An 18,191-nucleotide genomic window follows, 5' to 3' on the forward strand; every position below is an offset into this window, starting at 1 on the left:
ACTTAACTCTCCATTGCCTCAGGTACCAACTTAGATTGTGTGCCCTCCAGGGACAAAGAAGTACCTGAAAATTGTACAGCGCTGCGTAACCCTAGTAGCGCTTTAGAAATGTCAAGTAGTAGTAGTAGTAGTAGTAGTAGTAGTAGTGAAAAGGTGTGAGCAAAGTACTAATAATTATCATAAGATTCTAAGGGCTCCTTTTACCAAGCTGCAGGAAAAGGGGGGGGGGGGGGGGGGGAGCTGGCATCAGCACCAAGGCCCTTTTTACTACAGCAAGTAAAAGGGAAGTCTCTCTTTCCTTCATGAAATGGCTATGCGGCAAGTAAAGCACTTGCCATGTGGCCATTTCAGAGAGGGAGCCCTTATCACCACCCATTGGTGGTACTTCCTGTTTTGCAAGCAATAAGCCCGCGTTGGGGCTTACCGCCATTTAGTAAAAGGGGCCCTAAGTGGGTGTAATGGAAGTGAATTTTAATGATTTTTTTTCATCTCTGTCTTGACCGACCAGTACACTCGGAGGCTGTATTGTTGATTATAAGTAATTCTGTTTAAAAATAATTGTTTAACTTTGATTGTGTGAAAATAAGTTGGAATGCAGAAGATAAGACACAGCTCCAACTAATTTAGTATGTGAAGGGGAGGATGGCGCTTGCTTTCCAGCTCCAGCCCGGCCACCTGGAGTTGGGGAGCATGTGACCATGTTCCCACAGTATGGCTTGTTTACCTAAACAGAGAAGCATTCTGTAATTTTCCTTAGAAGCATTCTGTAACTTTCCCTAGCTCTGAACATGAGCTCAGAGCCTAATAAAAAGGAGGGCTTGTCACAGCAGAGTGGGAGCTCATCTGTGAGTAACGTATGTACTGAGCAGAGGATCTGTTCCTGGTCTAAAAAGCTCCTGACTTTCGCTGTAATGGGCCCCTGTGAAAGATCTGTCCCTCCTCCCGGGGTCCTCAGGATCTTGCCTCTGCCCTGGCCACTCCGAGTAAGAGTCCGGATACCTGTCCCAGCCTCCTAGGCCACTGCAGTTCACAGGGCAGGGCTCAAAGCAATCCAAACTCCAGAAGCAGAGCCAGTAAATATCTTTATTCTCTTGGGGATTCACAGTCCAGCAGTTCAGAAATAAAGCAGGCAAAAAAAAGCACAATCCCACTTTCTTTCTCCTCTCAGGGCACTAGCACAACAGGGGTAAACCCAACTCCACTCCCCGTTTCCAGAACTCAGTTTGTTCCACCTTAAGCAGTCTACAGCCCCGTGCTCTCCTTCTCCCCCCTCCCCTTTGAAAAAGGGGAAGAATGTCCGTGAAGGGCAATAAAAAAAAACACAAGAAAAAGAAAGAAACGGCTCCTGGTTTCTTCCTGGTGGTTTGGCAAACAGTCCCAATAAACAGTTCCTCATAAACCACTTCTTCAGGCTTGAGCAAACACTTTCCCACAACCAGCTTCCTCCCGCTGTGAACAGTTCACACAGGGAGAGTCAATAATCCCTCTTCAAATAGCACCTTTAACATACAGTTCATAACAGCCTGAACTTGCTTTGGGAAGAAAAAAGATCCCACCCTTTCTTGGGTCACTCTCTCAATACACTGACCCTTCTCCCTCATGACCCTTTTCCTTTCCCCTGGCAACCCAGCTGCCATACCACGAGTTCACCTGTTTTTTCAGTTTTTTTCCTAAGGAATGAGCCCAGACTGTGAGGTCCATCGGTTCCTCTGGGTTCTCCTCTCTCCCCCTCTCCTCAGCTTCTTGCCATTCCATGGGTTCCTCATCCCACCCACTTTTCAGCTGTTCCTCGTTCACCTGATTACCCTCCAGGGGCCGCTCCCTTGCCTTGTCAGAGTTCTCCCCTGTGACCTGCTGGGGAAGGTAATCTCTGTACCAGGGCTTGCGCCGGGGCTGCTGGGTAGTGTAGTCTTTTTCTCTCCTCCATTTTTCAGGGGGCACTAACCTTTCTCTTCTCTCTCTCTGGGGAATTAGTAAAGGCAAGGCTCTGTTCTGTCTCCTTTTGCTCTTGAGCCTCCTCACTCCTTCCCCTTCCACTTCCATCTGCTCCACCCCTTCACACCCCCCAGCTGATGATAAGAGCCTGGATGATGTAAGGACCATTGATGATTTTATGTATAGTGTATTATTGCTTCTTTTCCTGGTCTAAGAACTCTTGGCATTGCTTAGCTGTAGAGACCAATGATGTAATGATTGTTTAGTTAATCATCGTGTGTATAGAGCCAGTCATTATATATGTGCTAACCATTGTATCTATCTTAATCATTGTAGATTATAGCTCCTCTAATAAAGGTTTCATTTATCTAATATGAATCCAAAAGAATCCACAATAATTATTGAGTAGTCTGTGTTAGTGAGACAGGCTGTAAATTCATAGCAGTTCAGTGGGGAATAGGAATACATACACATAAAACATAATGTAGTAAAATTCAATGCTTCGGTCTTCACCAAGGAAGATTTGGGAGAGATACTGGTGACAGAAATGGTATTCAAAGCTGACGAGTCAGAGAAACTGAATGAAATCTCTATAAACCTGTAGGATGTAATAGTGCAATTTGACAAATTAAGGAGTAGCAAATCTCCTGGACTGGATAGTGTTCATCCCCGAGTACTGATAGAATTGAAAAATGATTCCATGGTTAGGACATATTGTGTTTGTTTATCATACACAGTTATGTTTTATGTTAATGTACTCGGTTTTAAAAATATGATACTTTATATGTATAATTTCATCCCTTTACTTAGCAGTGTATTCTTACTACTGTATTTACCAATGCACATCCCAGGTGTTACATGACGCTTAACATTCTATCCCTTAATGTGAAGGGATTCAACAACCCAATTAAGTGTAAAAAAAATATAAACTCTTTAAATAGATATGCACCCAATATTATCTTTTTTTCAAGAAACACATTTATCTGAGCGTGAGTCACTTAAACTTAAAACCTCATGGTCTCTAACCCCTGTTTTCTCTGCTGCCAATGGAAAAAAAATGGTGTGGCCATACTCATAAGGAAAAAAGATAATATAAAATTAATATCCTCTGATAGTGATTCAGTTGGAAGATGGGTTAAGGTCCATCTAACAGTGAATGATGAACCCTTAATGTTATTTAATTTATATGCACCAAACACTGATTGCCCTGAATTCTTCCATACTATTGCTGATATCATTGCCACTGCAGGAGATAAATCTTACATAATAGGTGGTGATTTTAATCTCAAACTGAATCCTGATATGGACAGGAAATCTGTTTCCATACAAGAAAACCAAAGCTTGGTTCATTTTGATAGAAATGATGCAACAGCATGTGATGTTTGGCGCCTAGTGCATGAAAAAGATTGTGATTACACATTTTATTCTTCACCACATAATAGAAGAAATAAAGAGAGACGTTACTGAATATTTTCAATTTAACACTTTGGAAGATACTAGTTGGATAATTAGATGGGATGCATTCAAAGCTTATATATGGGGTTCAATCATATGTTATTCAGCCAAACAAAAAAAGAAATAATCACAAGAAATTAGTGATCTGGAAAAATCTATATCATGTTTAGAAAAAAAACATCAGTACACCCCTTCTAATCTAGATACTTTGGAAAAATTACGAATGGCAAGATATAAATATAACTTAATTCTAGCTGCTAAGGCTAATAATGAGATATTCATGAAATCAGCCCAATATTATGCCAATAATAGTAAAGCTGGCCATTTGTTAGCTAGTTATCTAAAATCAAGAGCTGAAAAGAATGATATTTCTGCTATTAAAGATGATAATAATACTCTAATCACAGATCAACAAAACATATTAAAGACTTTTCAACACTTTTATGCCTTGTTATATAAGTCAGAATCTAATCTAGATGATAATGATCTGACATTTTTACAGGACTTGGATCACAATACTCTTGATGATAATGATAATTCAGATCTGATGGCTCCCATAACTGAACAAGATGTAGTTACGGCCATAAAGTCTATGACAAAAAAAAAGGCCCCAGGACCAGATGGCCTAACACTGGAATTTTACTTAGCTTTTCAAGACACAATTATCCCTATTATAAGTTCATTCTATAATTACTTAATCATGTCTGGTGAAGTTAATGGGAGCTTTATGGAGGCCACCATCATAGTTCTTCCAAAACCAAGCAAAGATCCTAAATACGAACAGAATTATCGACCTTTGTACATTTAAATGGTTTCTCTCCTGTATGGGTCAAGTTGTGACGTTTTACAAGTGATTTCCTTGTGAAACATTTATCACATTCGGAACATTTAAATGGTTTCTCTCCTGTATGAATTCTTTTGTGGACTTTCAGGTGGGCCTTGCATCTGAAATATTTATCACATTCTGAACACTTAAATGGTTTCTCTCCTGTATGAATTCTTTTGTGGTCTTTCAGGTAGCCATTGCTTGTGAAACATTTATCACATTCTGAACACTTAAATGGTTTCTCTCCTCTATGAATTGTTTCATGCAGTTTGACCTCAGACATCCTTTTAAAACATTTATCACATTCTGTACATTTAAATGGTTTCATTTCTGTATGAACCCTTTCATGCTGTTTGAGATCAGACATACTTATGAAACATTTGTCACATTCTGAACACTTAAAAGGTTTCTCTCCTGTATGAATTCTTTTGTGGACTTTCAGGTAGGCATTGCTTGTGAAACATTTATCACATTCTGAACACTTAAATGGTTTCGCTGGTTTCTCTCCTGTATGAAGCCTTTCGTGGACTTTCAGATAGTCCTTGATTCTGAACCATTTATCACATTCTGTACATTTAAATGGTTTCTCTCCTGTATGAATGCTTTCATGCCGTTTAAGCTCAGACATGCCTTTGAAACATTTATCACATTCTGTACATTTAAATGGTTTCTCTCCTCTATGAATCCTTTCATGCTGTTTGAGCTCAGACATGCCTTTGAAACATTTATCACATTCTGTACATTTAAATGGTTTCTCTCCTGAATGAATCCTTTCATGAACTGTCAGCTCAGATTTCCATCTAAAATATTTATCACATTCTGAACATTTAAATGGTTTCTCACCTATATGAATCCTTTCATGCTCTTTCAGCTTCCACATTCTTGAAAAATTTTTATCACATTCTGAACATTTAAATGGTGTCTCTCCTGTATGAATCCTTTCATGCTCTTTCAGTGTCCACATTTTTGAGAAATTTTTATCACATTCTGAACATTTAAATGGTTTCAATCCTGTATGAGTCATTTCATGAACTGTCATCTGAGATTTCCATCTAAAACATTTATCACATTCAGAACAGTTAAATAGTTTCTTTCCTGTGTGAGTCCATTGATGCACTTTCAGTGCGGTTTTCGTTCCTAGATATTGATCACATTTGGAACACTTAAATTGTTTGTGTAAACCATATCCAGATAGTTTAGTTTTGTTAGTTCCTTCACAGTCATTAATTTCAGTCCTAATCCTGCTTATGTGGCTTCTCTTTTCTCTGTCTAGTTTTTCTCCTGTCTGGGCTTCTGCTTTCATACTGATCGGTATTATGCTACTGATGATACCTCCCTGACAGTCAGCTGAAGGGTCTCTGGAGGGGTCTCGGTGTTTCCATTCCTTTTTCTGCTGTTTATTGCACTTTCTCATTCTTTCACTAATATTCCTAAATCCATCATCTGTTGAATAAAAAAAAAAAATAAGAGTATGATCCTTAATTTTACAGCTATAGAAAACAACATACTTAAACAAAGGCAGCTGCGAGGGGCAGGAGCAAGGAGGCTGCGTTCCTACTCTGGGATAGATGTAGACCCGGGGAAAGGGAAGGAAAGAAGGGAGCTTTGTCAGGAGGGTTGGAGGGGGCTCAAAAAATAATTCTTTTTAAAGCGATGTGGGTGTCAGCACAATACTCGGTAGCTCATATCATGTGAGAGCCAATTGGTAAATGCAAAACCATGGGCTCCTCTGAAATGCCACCCCTGTACTGCCCCTGACCTGCCCACTTTTTTTGTGAGCAGTCAGTGCCAATATTCAGTGGTACTGCCTGCTTTAGTGCCAATTAATTTGGGGGGTCAGGCAGTCCCAGGGGATTTAAATGGACAGGAGCCCCTGCTGCCCATTTCAATTGCTTTCAAGATTGGATGTTCACAATTACAAACTCACTGCAAACATAAATATCTTGAATGACATATCCCCCAATATATGTGTAAATGCCAATATTCTGAAAATATCCTCTTAACTTTCATAGGGAGACATTTGGTCTTCCCTGATCATTTTTTTCCCATTAGTTCCTCCAGAACAGTTCAGATGAGGGGGTTTTGCACTCCTACCAGCAGCTGAAGAGCATTTTCTGTAATCAAAACACTGGGTTAGTTCTGAACTGCTCTGAAGGAACTAAAGAAAAGAAAATAAACCTAAGATCACATGTCTCCTTCCTTAATGTTCCTCCAGAGCAGTTCAGATGAGTGGCAAATACCATAACAGTGACCTTCACAAGGGTGGGACAGTAAAATCCATGGACTACACACTCTGTCCAAAGACTGCATCCTGTCTTGCATGCAAATCCAAACTATAATGCCTTAAAAATACAAAAGAATGCCCAGAATTCTGCAGCTCGACTTATTTTCCACCAGAATCGTTATGCCCACACTAGCCCACTTCTCAAGTCACTTCATTGACTCCCTGTCCGCTTCCGTATACAGTTCAAACTTCTCTTACTGACCTTTAAATGCATCCACTCTATGACCCCCTCACTACCTCTCCTCTCTCATTTCTCCCTACATTCCTCCCCGTGAACTCCGCTCTCTGAGCAAGTCTCTCTTGTTGTCCCCCTTCTCCTCCATCACTAACTCTAGACTTCCTTTTATCTTGCTGCACCTTATGCCTGGAACCGCCTTCCTGAGCCCATACGTCTAGCTCCATCTCTGCCTGTTTTTAAATCTATCCTGAAGGCAAACTTTTTTACTGCTGCCTTTGGCTCCTAGCCACTACCCATTTGTCCTCCTCCCTGTTCCTCTTTACCCTGTAATTCCCTTGTCCGTAATGTCTTGTCTGTCTGTTTTACCTAGATTGTAAGCTCTATGTTGGGTGTTCAGCGCTGCGTGTGTCTGGTGGCGCTATATAAATGCTAATAGTAGTAGTAGTAGGACGCCTTACAAATTTCTAGATGTGCCACCAGACCACTCCCTACTCAGGAAGGAGCTTGTCCCCTCGTATCATGCACGTTTAGCACTTCTGCCACCAGGCAACCTCTAAGGCAGCTGTTCCCAAACTGTGGGTCATTTGCAAAATCCTCATTTGGGATACGAAGCAGTTAGCACAGCATTGGCATTCTCCTCTTTCCCGCTACCACCGCTGCCGGGCTGCTGCCTCTCAGGGTTGGTGGCAGCAGTGGTGAAAATAGCAGCAACCCACAGGAGTCCCTCTCCCTGCACTCAAGGCTGATAGTTCTGCTGGTCCTTCCCACACACAACTATCAGCTTCACATGTAAGATGAGAGACCCAGGAGAGCAAACGATTGAAGGGTGGGAGATTGTAGGTTGTGGCTTGGAATGGGATGTCCCATAAGAGGCCTGACTACTGCGGATCCAAAATTTCTGAGTGTTATTATCTTGTCAGATTCAATTGCTCTTCCTTTGCCTGGGGTTAGGTATCCTAATAACTTCAGGATTACTTAATAGTATGTATTATCTTTAGCTCACTCCCTTGACAGGTACTTTTGGGTATTTTACCATAATTCTGGATGTTTTGCATAATACATCGTCTCTGAATTCATTTTTCATTGTTGCCAATTAGAGAATGACATAGGGAAAAATTTGTCCCTGTCCCCATGGGTTCTGTCTCCTTCACCACAGGCCCCATCTCCATTCCCATCCCTGCAGGCCCTGTCCCCGTCCCGTGGGCTCTGTTCTCATCTGGAGAAGCCTCGAACACTTATGATTTTATATTTAAATGTTTTCATTAAAGTATAAAAAGGAACAATATCCTGTGCAACTGTGGTTTATAATTCACAAATAGAAAACAATAATAACAACGAGCAACTATAATAACCCCACCACCACCACCTGCTAAACCAAGGAATCCTAATTCACCCTGTTAAAATGTTCAGGGGTACAAAATACAACCCATTCTGTGTGCCCTAGAGGGGAGAAATATGCCCTATGAAGCACTGTTATGATTTTTTAATCTGTGGATGAATAAGAAGTCATCAACAATTTCAAGTTCTCCTGTCTTCCACAGTCCTTCCTGCAATAGAAGATGTCTTAGAAGATGTGCTGGTAGCAGGATTTACAGGATCCCACATGCAAATTTTGCTAGCTCTGGCCAGCATGTTTGCTTGTTTTTCCAAAAAATAAAAATATTTTTGTGTGCATCAATCAGGGAACAAAGTACAAACAGAAAACCAAAAAAACAAAAGAAAAATTACCAGGAGCCTTCAAAAAAAGTGGGACATAAAAACTTTAATCATATGCAGGACACAGATCACACCTTCGAATCATTGTGGGTTGAAATTCCATGTATAAAAAGGAAAAGGACAGTGATAGGAGTGTACTATCGTCCGCTTCGCTATGATGAGCAGGTAGATGCAGAAATGATAAAAGAAATCAGAGACGCAAACAAAATGGGCAATGTGATTATAATGGGTGACTTCAATTATCCAAATTTAGACTGGGTAAATGTAGCATCAGGACACGCTAGAGAGGTACAATTCCTTGATGAAATCAAGGACAGCTTTATGGAGCAGCTGGTGCAGGAGCCGATGAGAGAAGGAAAAATTCTAGACTTGGTCCTTAGTGGAACACATGATCTGGTGAGGGACGTTATGGTACTGGGGCCGCTTGATAACAGTGATCATAATATGATCAGTTTTGATATCAACCTTGAAGTAACTATACACAGGAAGTCAAATACGTTAGCGTTTAACTTTAAAAAAGGAGACTATGATAAAATAAGAACGGTTAAAAAAAAAAAACTTAGGGGGGCAACTGAGAGGGTAAAAACTGTACAACAGGCATGGACGCTGTTCAAAAATACCATCCTGGAGGTCCAGGCCAAACATATTGGCCCTTGGCCTGGATTGGTCGCTGCCGTGGACAGGATGCTGGGCTCGATGGATCCTTGGTCTTTTCCCAGTGTGGCATTACTTATGTACTTATATTCCGCAAATTAGAAAAGAAAGACGGAAGTCCAAAAGACAGCCGGCGTGGTTGAAAAGTGAGGTGAAGGAAGCTATTAGGGCTAAAAGAAACGCCTTCAGAAAATGGAAGAAGGAACTGTCTGAAAATAACAAGCAGCAGCATAAGGAGTGTCAAAGCAAATGCAAGACGCAGATAAAGAAGGCCAAGAGGGATTATGAAAAAAAGATAGCATTAGAGGCAAAAAACATAGTAAAAAAAATTTTCGGTTTATTAAAAGGAAGCCAGCAAAAGAATCGGTTGGGCCGCTGGATGACCGAGGGGTAAAAGGAGCGATCAAGGAAGATAAAGACGTAGCGGAGAGATTGAATGAATTCTTTGCTTCGGTCTTCACCAAGGAAGATTTGGTTGGGATACCGGTGTCGGAACTGGTACTTCAAGAGGACGAGTCGGAGAAACTTACTGACTTCACGGTAAACCTGGAGGACGTAATGGGGCAGTTCAGCAAACTGAAGAGTAGCAAATCCTGGACCGTATGGTATTCATCCTAGAGTACTGATAGAACTGAAAAATGAGCTTGCGGAGCTACTGTTAGAGATATGCAATTTATCCTTAAAATCGAGCGTGGTACCGGAAGATTGAAGGGTGGCCAATGTAACGCCGATTTTTAAAAAAGGTTCCAGGGGAGATCCGGGAAATTACAGACCAGTGAGTCTGATGTCGGTGCTGGGGAAAATGGTAGAGGCTATTATTAAAAACAAAATGACAGAGCACATCCGAGAACATGGATTACTGAGACCGAGTCAGCACGGCTTTTGTGTGGGGAAATCTCTGAAGGAGTAAACAAACATATGGACAAAGGGGAGCCGGTTGATATTGTGTATCTGGATTTTCAAAAGGCGTTTGACAAGGTACCTCATGAAAGGCTACAGAGGAAATTGGAGGGACATGGGATAGGAGGAAATGTCTTATTGTGGATTAAAAACTGGTTGAAGGATAGGAAACAGAGTGGGGTTAAATGGGCAGTATTCACAATGGAGAAGGGTAGTTAGTGGGGTTCCTCAGGGGTCTGTGCTAGGACCGCTGCTTTTTAAACATATTTATAAATGATTTAGAGATGGGAGTAACTAGCAAGGTAATTAAATTTGCTGATGACACAAAGTTAATCAAAGTTAATCAAAGCCGTTAACTCGCAAAAGGATTCTGAAAAATTACAGAAGGACCTTACGAGACTGGGAGACTGGGCGGCTAAATAGCAGGTGACGTTTAATGTGATGCATGTGGGAAAAAAGAACCCGAATTATAGCTACTTCATGCAAGGTTCCACGTTAGGAGTTATGGATCAAGAAAGGGATCTGGGTGTCGTCGTCGTCGATAATACACTGAAACCTTCTGCTCAGTGTGCTGCTGCGGCTAGGAAAGCGAATAGAATATTGGGTATTATTAGGAAAGGTATGGAAAACAGGTGTGAGGATGTTATAATACTGTTGTATCGCTCCATTGTGCGACCACACCTTGAGAATTGTGTTCAATTCTGGTCGCTGCATCTCAAGAAAGATATAGTAGAATTGGAAAAGGTGCAGCGAAGGGTGACTAAAATGATAGCGGGAATGGAACAACTTCCCTATGAAGAAAGACTAAGGAGGCTAGGGCTTTTCAGCTTGGAGAAGAGACGGCTGAGGGGGAGACATGATAGAGGTATATAAAATAATGAGTGGAGTGGAACAGGTGGATGTGAAGCGTCTGTTCACGCTTTCCAAAAATACTAGGACTAGGGGGCATGCGATGAAACTACAGTGTAGCAAATTTAAAACAAATTGGAGAAATGTTTTCTTCACCCAACACGTAATTAAACTCTGGAATTTGTTTCCGGAGAATGTGGTGAAGGCAGTTAGCTTGGCAGAGTTTTAAAAGGGGTTAGACGGTTTCCTAAAGGACAAGTCCATAAACCACTACTAAAGGGGGTGGTGTTGGACTACTTCTCTCCCCCTCCTCCAGATTTCAACCCCTTCTTCCACCTCAATCTCACTGTTTTTCCTCCTTTGAAGTACACTCTAACCGCCCTTTTCTCTCCTCTGCCTCTTTGAATAGCGGTCACTTATCGTCCCCCTGATAAGTCCCTTTCATCCTTTCTCAATGGCTTTGATGCCTGGCTTGCCTTCTTCCATGATCCTTCCTCCCCCTCTCTCATCCTTGGTGACTTTAATATTCCTGCTAATGATCCTTCTAACTCTTATATTTCCAAGTTACTCGCTTTATCATCCTCCTTTAATCTCCAACTATGCTCCACCTCCCTCACTCATCAAAATGGTCACTGTCTTGATCTCATCTTCTCCTCCAACTGTTCAACCTCTAGTTTCCTTGCCGCTGATCTTCCTCTCTCTGATCACCATATTATAACTTTCACACTTAAATCTCCTCCCTCCCAGTCCCGTCCTATCTTATCTAATTTATCTAGGAATCTTCATGATATTGACCCTTCATCTCTAGCCTCCCATGTTTCAAACCTCCTCTCTACTGTGGCACCATCCACGTCTGTCCAACGAGGCTGTTTCTTCTTACAACAATACTCTATCCTCTGCCTTGGACACTCTTGCACCTTTGATGATCCGCCCTACAAGGCGTACAAAACCCCAACCTTGGCTGACTTCTAATATCCGCTACCTACGTTCCTGTACCCGCTCCGCCGAACGCCTCTGGCGGAAATCTCGGGCCCTTGCTGATTTCTTACACTTTAAATTCATGCTGACTTCCTTCCAATCTGCTCTTTTAAGCGCCAAACAGGATTATTATATCCAACTGACCAACTCTCTTGGCTCTACCCCTCGACTTCTCTTCACCACATTGAACTCTCTCCTCAAGGTGCCCCCTCCCCCAACTCCCCCTTCATTATCTCCTCAGACCCTTGCTGAATTCTTTCACGACAAGGTTCAAAAGATAAACCTTGAAATCTCTATCTTGCCACCTCTCCCTCCACTAGTCCGTTCCCCTCTCTCTCCTTCCCCTCATTCCTTTTCCTCCTTTCCTGAAGTTACTATAGAAGAAACTACACTTCTCCTTTCGTCCTCAAAATGTACCACCTGTTCCTCTGATCCCATTCCCACCCACCTTCTTAATGCCATCTCACCTGCTCTTATTCCTTTTATCTGTCACATTCTCAACCTCTCACATTCCACTGCAACTGTCCCTACTGCCTTTAAACATGCTGTGGTCACACCTCTCCTTAAGAAGCCTTCACTCGACCCTACTTATCCCTCTAATTACCGACCTATCTCCCTCCTCCCTTTTCTCTCCAAATTACTTGAGCGTGCTGTTCATCACCGCTGCCTTGATTTTCTCTCCTCACATGCTATTCTTGACCCACTACAATCTGGTTTTCACCCTCTCCACTCAACCGAAACTGCGTTTACTAAAGTCTCCAATGACCTATTACTGGCTAAATCCAGAGGTCAATATTCCATCCTCATTCTTCTTGATCTTTACGCCGCTTTTGACACTGTCGATCACAGCATACTCCTCGATACCCTGTCCTCACTTGGATTCCTGGGCTCTGTCCTTTCCTGGTTCTCTTCCTACCTCTCCCTCCGCACCTTCAGAATTCACTCTGGTGGATCCTCTTCTACTTCTATCCCTCTGCCTGTCGGCGTACCTCAGGGTTCTGTTCTTGGTCCCCTTCTCTTTTCTATCTACACTTCTTCCCTTGGCTCATTAATCTCATCCCATGGCTTTTTCTACCATGGGATGAGATTAATGCTGACTCCCCCCAAATCTACCTTTCTACCCCTGATATCTCACCTTGCATCCAAACCAAAGTTTCAGCGTGCTTGTCTGACATTGCTGTCTGGATGTCTCAACGCCACCTGAAATTAAATATGACCAAAACCGAGCTTCTCATTTTCCCCCCCAAACCCACCTCCCTACTCCCCCCGTTTTCTATTTCTGTTGATGGCTCTCTCATTCTCCCTGTCTCCTCAGCTCGAAACCTTGGGATCATCTTTGACTCTTCTCTCTCTCCTTCTCTGCTCATATCCAGCAGATCGCCAAGATCTGTCGTTTCTTTCTTTACAACATCCGTAAAATCCGCCCCTTTCTTTCCGAGCACTCTACCAAAACCCTCATCCACACCCTTGTCACTTCTCGTTTAGACTACTGCAATCTGCTTCTTGCTGGCCTCCCACTTAGTCACCTCTCCCCTCTCCAATCGGTTCAAAACTCTGCTGCCCGTCTCATCTTCCGCCAGGGTCGCTTTACTCATACTACCCCTCTCCTCAAGTCGCTTCACTGGTTCCCTATCCGTTTTCGCATCCTGTTCAAACTTCTTCTACTAACCTATAAATGTACTCACTCTGCTGCTCCCCAGTATCTCTCCACACCTGTCCTTCCTGTGCACTCCGCTCCATGGATAAATCCTTCTTATCTGTTCCCTTCTCCACTACTGCCAACTAGTGACTTCACGCCTTCTGTCTCGCTGCACCCTACACCTGGAATAAACTTCCTGAGCTCCTACGTCTTGCCCCATCCTTGGCCACCTTTAAAACTAGACTGAAAGCCCACCTCTTTAACATTGCTTTTGACTCGTAACCACTTGTAACCACTCGCCTCCACCTACTGTCGTGGACAGGATGCTGGGCTCGATGGACCTTGGGTCTTTTCCCAGTGTGGCATTACTTATGTACTTATGTAGGAAAACAGTCTTTTGTGTGGACCCGACACGGTCCATGTTTTGGCACGCAGTGCCTTCGTCAGGAGTCACGAATAGTAGCAGGAAAAAATACGGCAGTATTGTGAAACACAGTGCGGTTGTTAAGAGCGATATACTGCAATGTCATGTTGTCCCTTTGCTATAAGAAACTGATAGTGAGATTCTCTACTGAAACAAATGTACTACCTCTGGATTGCAAGTCCAGTACTCTAACCACTAGGCCATTCTACCACTCCACTCGCATGAAATTTGGCCGTCCCTGTGTGTGTGGGGGGGGGGGGGCAGTTGAGGACGTCCAAAATGTTTGAAAGAAGGACGCCCACGCCTTCGTTATGCTTCCGCTGACACACACATACCTCCCCCCCCCCCCAAAGAGATGGTGAAGAAATATAGTAGCCCTTGCTCTCAGTAAAATACAGGCCAATGACTCAGGCTAACAGCTAGGCCTTTTTAAAAAAATCAGAGATCACCTTTGACACAGTTACATTTCACTGTAGCAAGTGCTGGAATGAGGTAATTAGGAGCAGATAGAGAGGGAGGGGGCATTTGCTCTTGTCTACAGTCCTAAGACTGGCACCTGCAAGAAGTCATGAGCAAAGATATAGAGATAGTACTGGGTCAGCTGCACCCCGGGTGAGATCCAAAGTGGGGTGGGGTGGGGGGGGGGGGGGGGGCTAGAGGAAGGTTTGAGAACATGTGAGGTCATTCTGATCAACTGATAAGGGCCAAGAGCTCCAATGAAAAAGCCAGGGTCAATTGGAATCAATAGGGCCAAAATTGTATATAAGCAGCAGTCTGAGAGGTATTAAATCAGAAGGGAGAAGGAAAGCTACAAGAGAAGACTCCAGAAGGCTAGAGAGACGTGCTGTGAACTGCTGTACCATCATATGAATACCTGCTTGCCTGTACCATCATTGGGTGAGATGATAATGCTAATAAACTATCTTACTATATCTTCTGCATACTGGGTTCCTTTCTAATTGGGGAGGTTACCAATGCCTAGACGGTGTAAGCCTGTCATAGTAACATACATAGTAACATAGTAGATGACGGCAGAAAAAGACCTGCATGGTCCATCCACAGGGCCGTGCCTAGGGTCTCTGGCGCCCCCTGCAGCCTATCAGTTGGCGCCCCCCCCTGCAGACTATCAGTTGGCGGCGGCGGCGCCCCCCCCCCCCCCCCCCCCGTGAAAATGATCGCTCCCCACTTGCCACACTGACAGGAATTGTCAGCAATATTCTTAGAAAGAAATTGCTATACATTGCAAAATAAGATAGCAGATGTAAATTCTCAAAGTGGACATATTCCAAACACTAAAATGAAAATAAAATGATTTTTTTTCTACCTTTGTTGTCTGGTGACTTTCTTTTTCTGATCATGCTGGCCCAGTATCTGATTCTGCTGCTATCTGTCCTCTTAACTCCGTTTCCAGGGCTTCCTTTCCATTTATTTCTTTCCTTTCTTCTTCATTTCTGGTCCTCAGCTTCTGCCTATTTTCTTCATCCATGTGCAGTTTTTCTCCTCTCTTCCTTTTCCCTCATTTCATCTCCTTCATCTCTCTTCCCTCCCCTCTATGTCCAGCAATTTCTCCTCTCTCCCTGAGCCCTGCCCTCCCAATCCATGCCCATCCATGCTCCTCTGTCCCCTGCCCCCTCCATTCATCCTTTTCCAGCAATTCCCCTCTCTCCCTGAGCCCTGCTCTCACAATCCATGCCCATCCATGCTCCTCTGTCCCCTGCCCCCTCCATTCATCCCTTTCCAGCAATTCCCCTCTCTCCCTGAGCCCTGCCCTCCCAATCCATGCACATCCATGCTCCTCTGTCCCCTGCCCCCTCCATTCATCCTTTTCCAGCAAGTCCCCTCTCTCCCTTCCATGACCCCCCTCGCATCCATGCTTCTCTCTCTCCCATGTCCCAGCCTGGCCCGCCCTCTTCTCCCCCCCCCTTCGCATCCATGCCCCCCCCTTCGCATCCATGCTATCGTTTCTCCCCTGCCCTCCCGCTCCCATTGTTCAACTGCCTACCCTCTTCTCTCCCCCCAACATCCCTTTTCTTTTTTTTTCTTTTTAAATTTACCTCCGTGGCGGTTCCGGCAGCGCAACGTCAGGGAAGGAGGCGGCGCTCCCGGCGTCTAGCCTTCCCTTCGCTGTGTTCCGCCTTCTTCTGACGTCATCCTTGACGTCAGAAGAAGGCGGAGCACAGCGAAGGGAAGGCTAGAGACGTCAGGAGCGCCGCCTCCTTCCCTGACGCTGCCGGAACCGCCACCACGGAGGTAAATTTAAAAAGAAAAAAAAAGAAAAGGGATGTTGCGGGAGGGCGAGCGAGGTGAGCATGGTGCGGCGGCGCCCCCCAGAGGGAAGCGCCCCCCTGCCATGCTTACCTCGCTTACCGGGTTAGCACGGCCCTGTCCATCCAGTCTGCCCAAGATAAACTCATGTGTATACCTTACCTTGATTTGTACCTGTCGTTCTCAGGGCACAGACCGTATAAGTCTGCCCAGCAGTTTTTCCCGCCTCCCAACCACCTGTCCCGCCTCCCATCACCGGCTCTGGCACAGACCATATAAGTCTGCCCTCCCCTATTTTCGCCTCCGAACCACCAACCCCTCTTCCCCCCACCTGCTCCGCCACCCAATTTTAGCTAAGCTTCTGACATGAGCAGATACAAGGTTGGGGTGATTAAGTATCTAGAGGGGATTTGCAATTCTGTCCAGGATAGCAAAAAGCCCCTGGCTTCTGCTGCTCAAACGGGTGAGGCAGATCTAATTAATTACAATGGCCAAACTTCAAGGGAGTGGAGTGGTGGAGTGGCCTAGTGGTTAAAGCACTGGTCTTGCAATCCAGAGGTGGCCAATTCAAATCCCACTGCTGTTACTTGTGATCCAAAATCCAAATAAAAGGGGTGTCAGAGGCATAGCAAAGGCATGGACAGCCTTCTCACAGAAACATTCACATTTTAGACGTCCTCAACTGCCGTCGCAGGGACAGAGGCATAGCGAAGGACATGACGTTGTTTTTTTCAGGGTGGGAGGTGGTTAGTGACCACTGAGAGTCAGGGAAGGACATCCCCGATTCCCTCCGGTGGTCGAGTCAGGAAAGGACATCCCCGATTCCCTCCGGTGGTCATCTGGTCAGTTCGGGCACCTTTTTGATGCTTGGTCGTGAAAAAAAAATGGACCAAGTCGCCCAAGTGTTCATCAGGGACGCCCTTCTTTTTTCCATTATCAGCTGAGCACGCCCATCTGCTAAGCACGTCCCAGTCCCGCCTTCGCTACACTGCCAACACGCCCCCATGAACTTTAGTCATCCCCGCGATGGAAAGCAGTTGAGGGCGCCCAAAATCAGCTTTCCATTATGCCGATTTGGGCGACCTTGCGAGAAGGACGCCCATCTCCCGATTTGTGTCGGAAGATGGGCGCCCTTCTCTTTCGAAAATAAGCAGGATAGTAACAAAGTAAATGACGGCAGATAAAGACCTGTACGGTCCATCCAGTCTGCCCAACAAGATACTTTATATGTATACCAGAGTTTGATTTGTCCTTGCCTTTCTCAGGGCACAAACCATAGAAGCCTGCCCAGTACTGTTCTTGTACTAAGTTCAGAAGCTAACGTCGAAGCCCCCTAAAATTTACACTCCAGCTCATCCCTATTTAGTCACAATCAGGGCATAGACCGTAGAAGTCTGTCCAGCTCCCGGTTTGTTTCCCAATTACCGGCATCGCCACCCAATCTCCGCTGAGATTCTGCGGAACCATTTCTTCTAAACAGGATTCCTTTGTGTTTATCCCACACGTTTGAATTCCATTAACGTTTTCATCTCCACCACCTCCCGCAGGAGGGCATTCCACATATCTATCACCCTCTCCGTGAATAAATACTTCCTGACATTAGTCCTGAGTCTGCCCCCCCTTCAAACTCAATTCATGTCCTCTAGTTCTACCACCTTCCCATCTCCGAAAAAGGTTCATTTGCAGATTAATACATTTCAAACATTTCAATATCTGTATCATGTCACCCCTGTTTCTCCTTTCCTCCAAGGTATACATGTTAAGGTCGGCAAGTCTCTTCTCGTACGGTTTGCAATGCAAATCCCATACCATTTTTGTAGCTTTTCTTTGCACTGCTTCCAGTCTTTTTACATCTTTAGCAAGATACGGCCTCCAAAACTGAACACAATACTCCAAGTGGGGCCTCACCAACGACTTGTAGAGGGGCATCAACACCTCCTTTCTTCTGCTGGTTATGCCCCTTGGCCACAGCCGTCGCCTTGTCGCATTGTTTCTTCACCTTTAGATCCTCAGACACCAACACCCCCAGGTCTCTCTCCTGAGTCAAGCTTACTAATCTCTCCCCTCTATTTGGTATCTCTATTTTGG

General features: G+C 44.2%; 1 protein-coding gene across 1 annotated transcript in view; it reads right to left on the reverse strand.

The window, feature by feature from the left end:
- Positions 1 to 18,191, reverse strand: part of LOC115464471 — a 337,991-nt gene that overhangs the window by 197,120 nt on the left and 122,680 nt on the right. The window contains exon 7 of the mRNA XM_030194848.1: positions 4,169 to 5,659. Within this exon, the coding sequence (XP_030050708.1) occupies positions 4,169 to 5,659 (1,491 nt within the window). The remainder of the gene's footprint in view (positions 1 to 4,168; positions 5,660 to 18,191) is intronic.

The sequence above is a fragment of the Microcaecilia unicolor genome, chromosome 3, assembly GCF_901765095.1.
Source record: "Microcaecilia unicolor chromosome 3, aMicUni1.1, whole genome shotgun sequence".
NCBI lineage: Eukaryota > Metazoa > Chordata > Amphibia > Gymnophiona > Siphonopidae > Microcaecilia > Microcaecilia unicolor.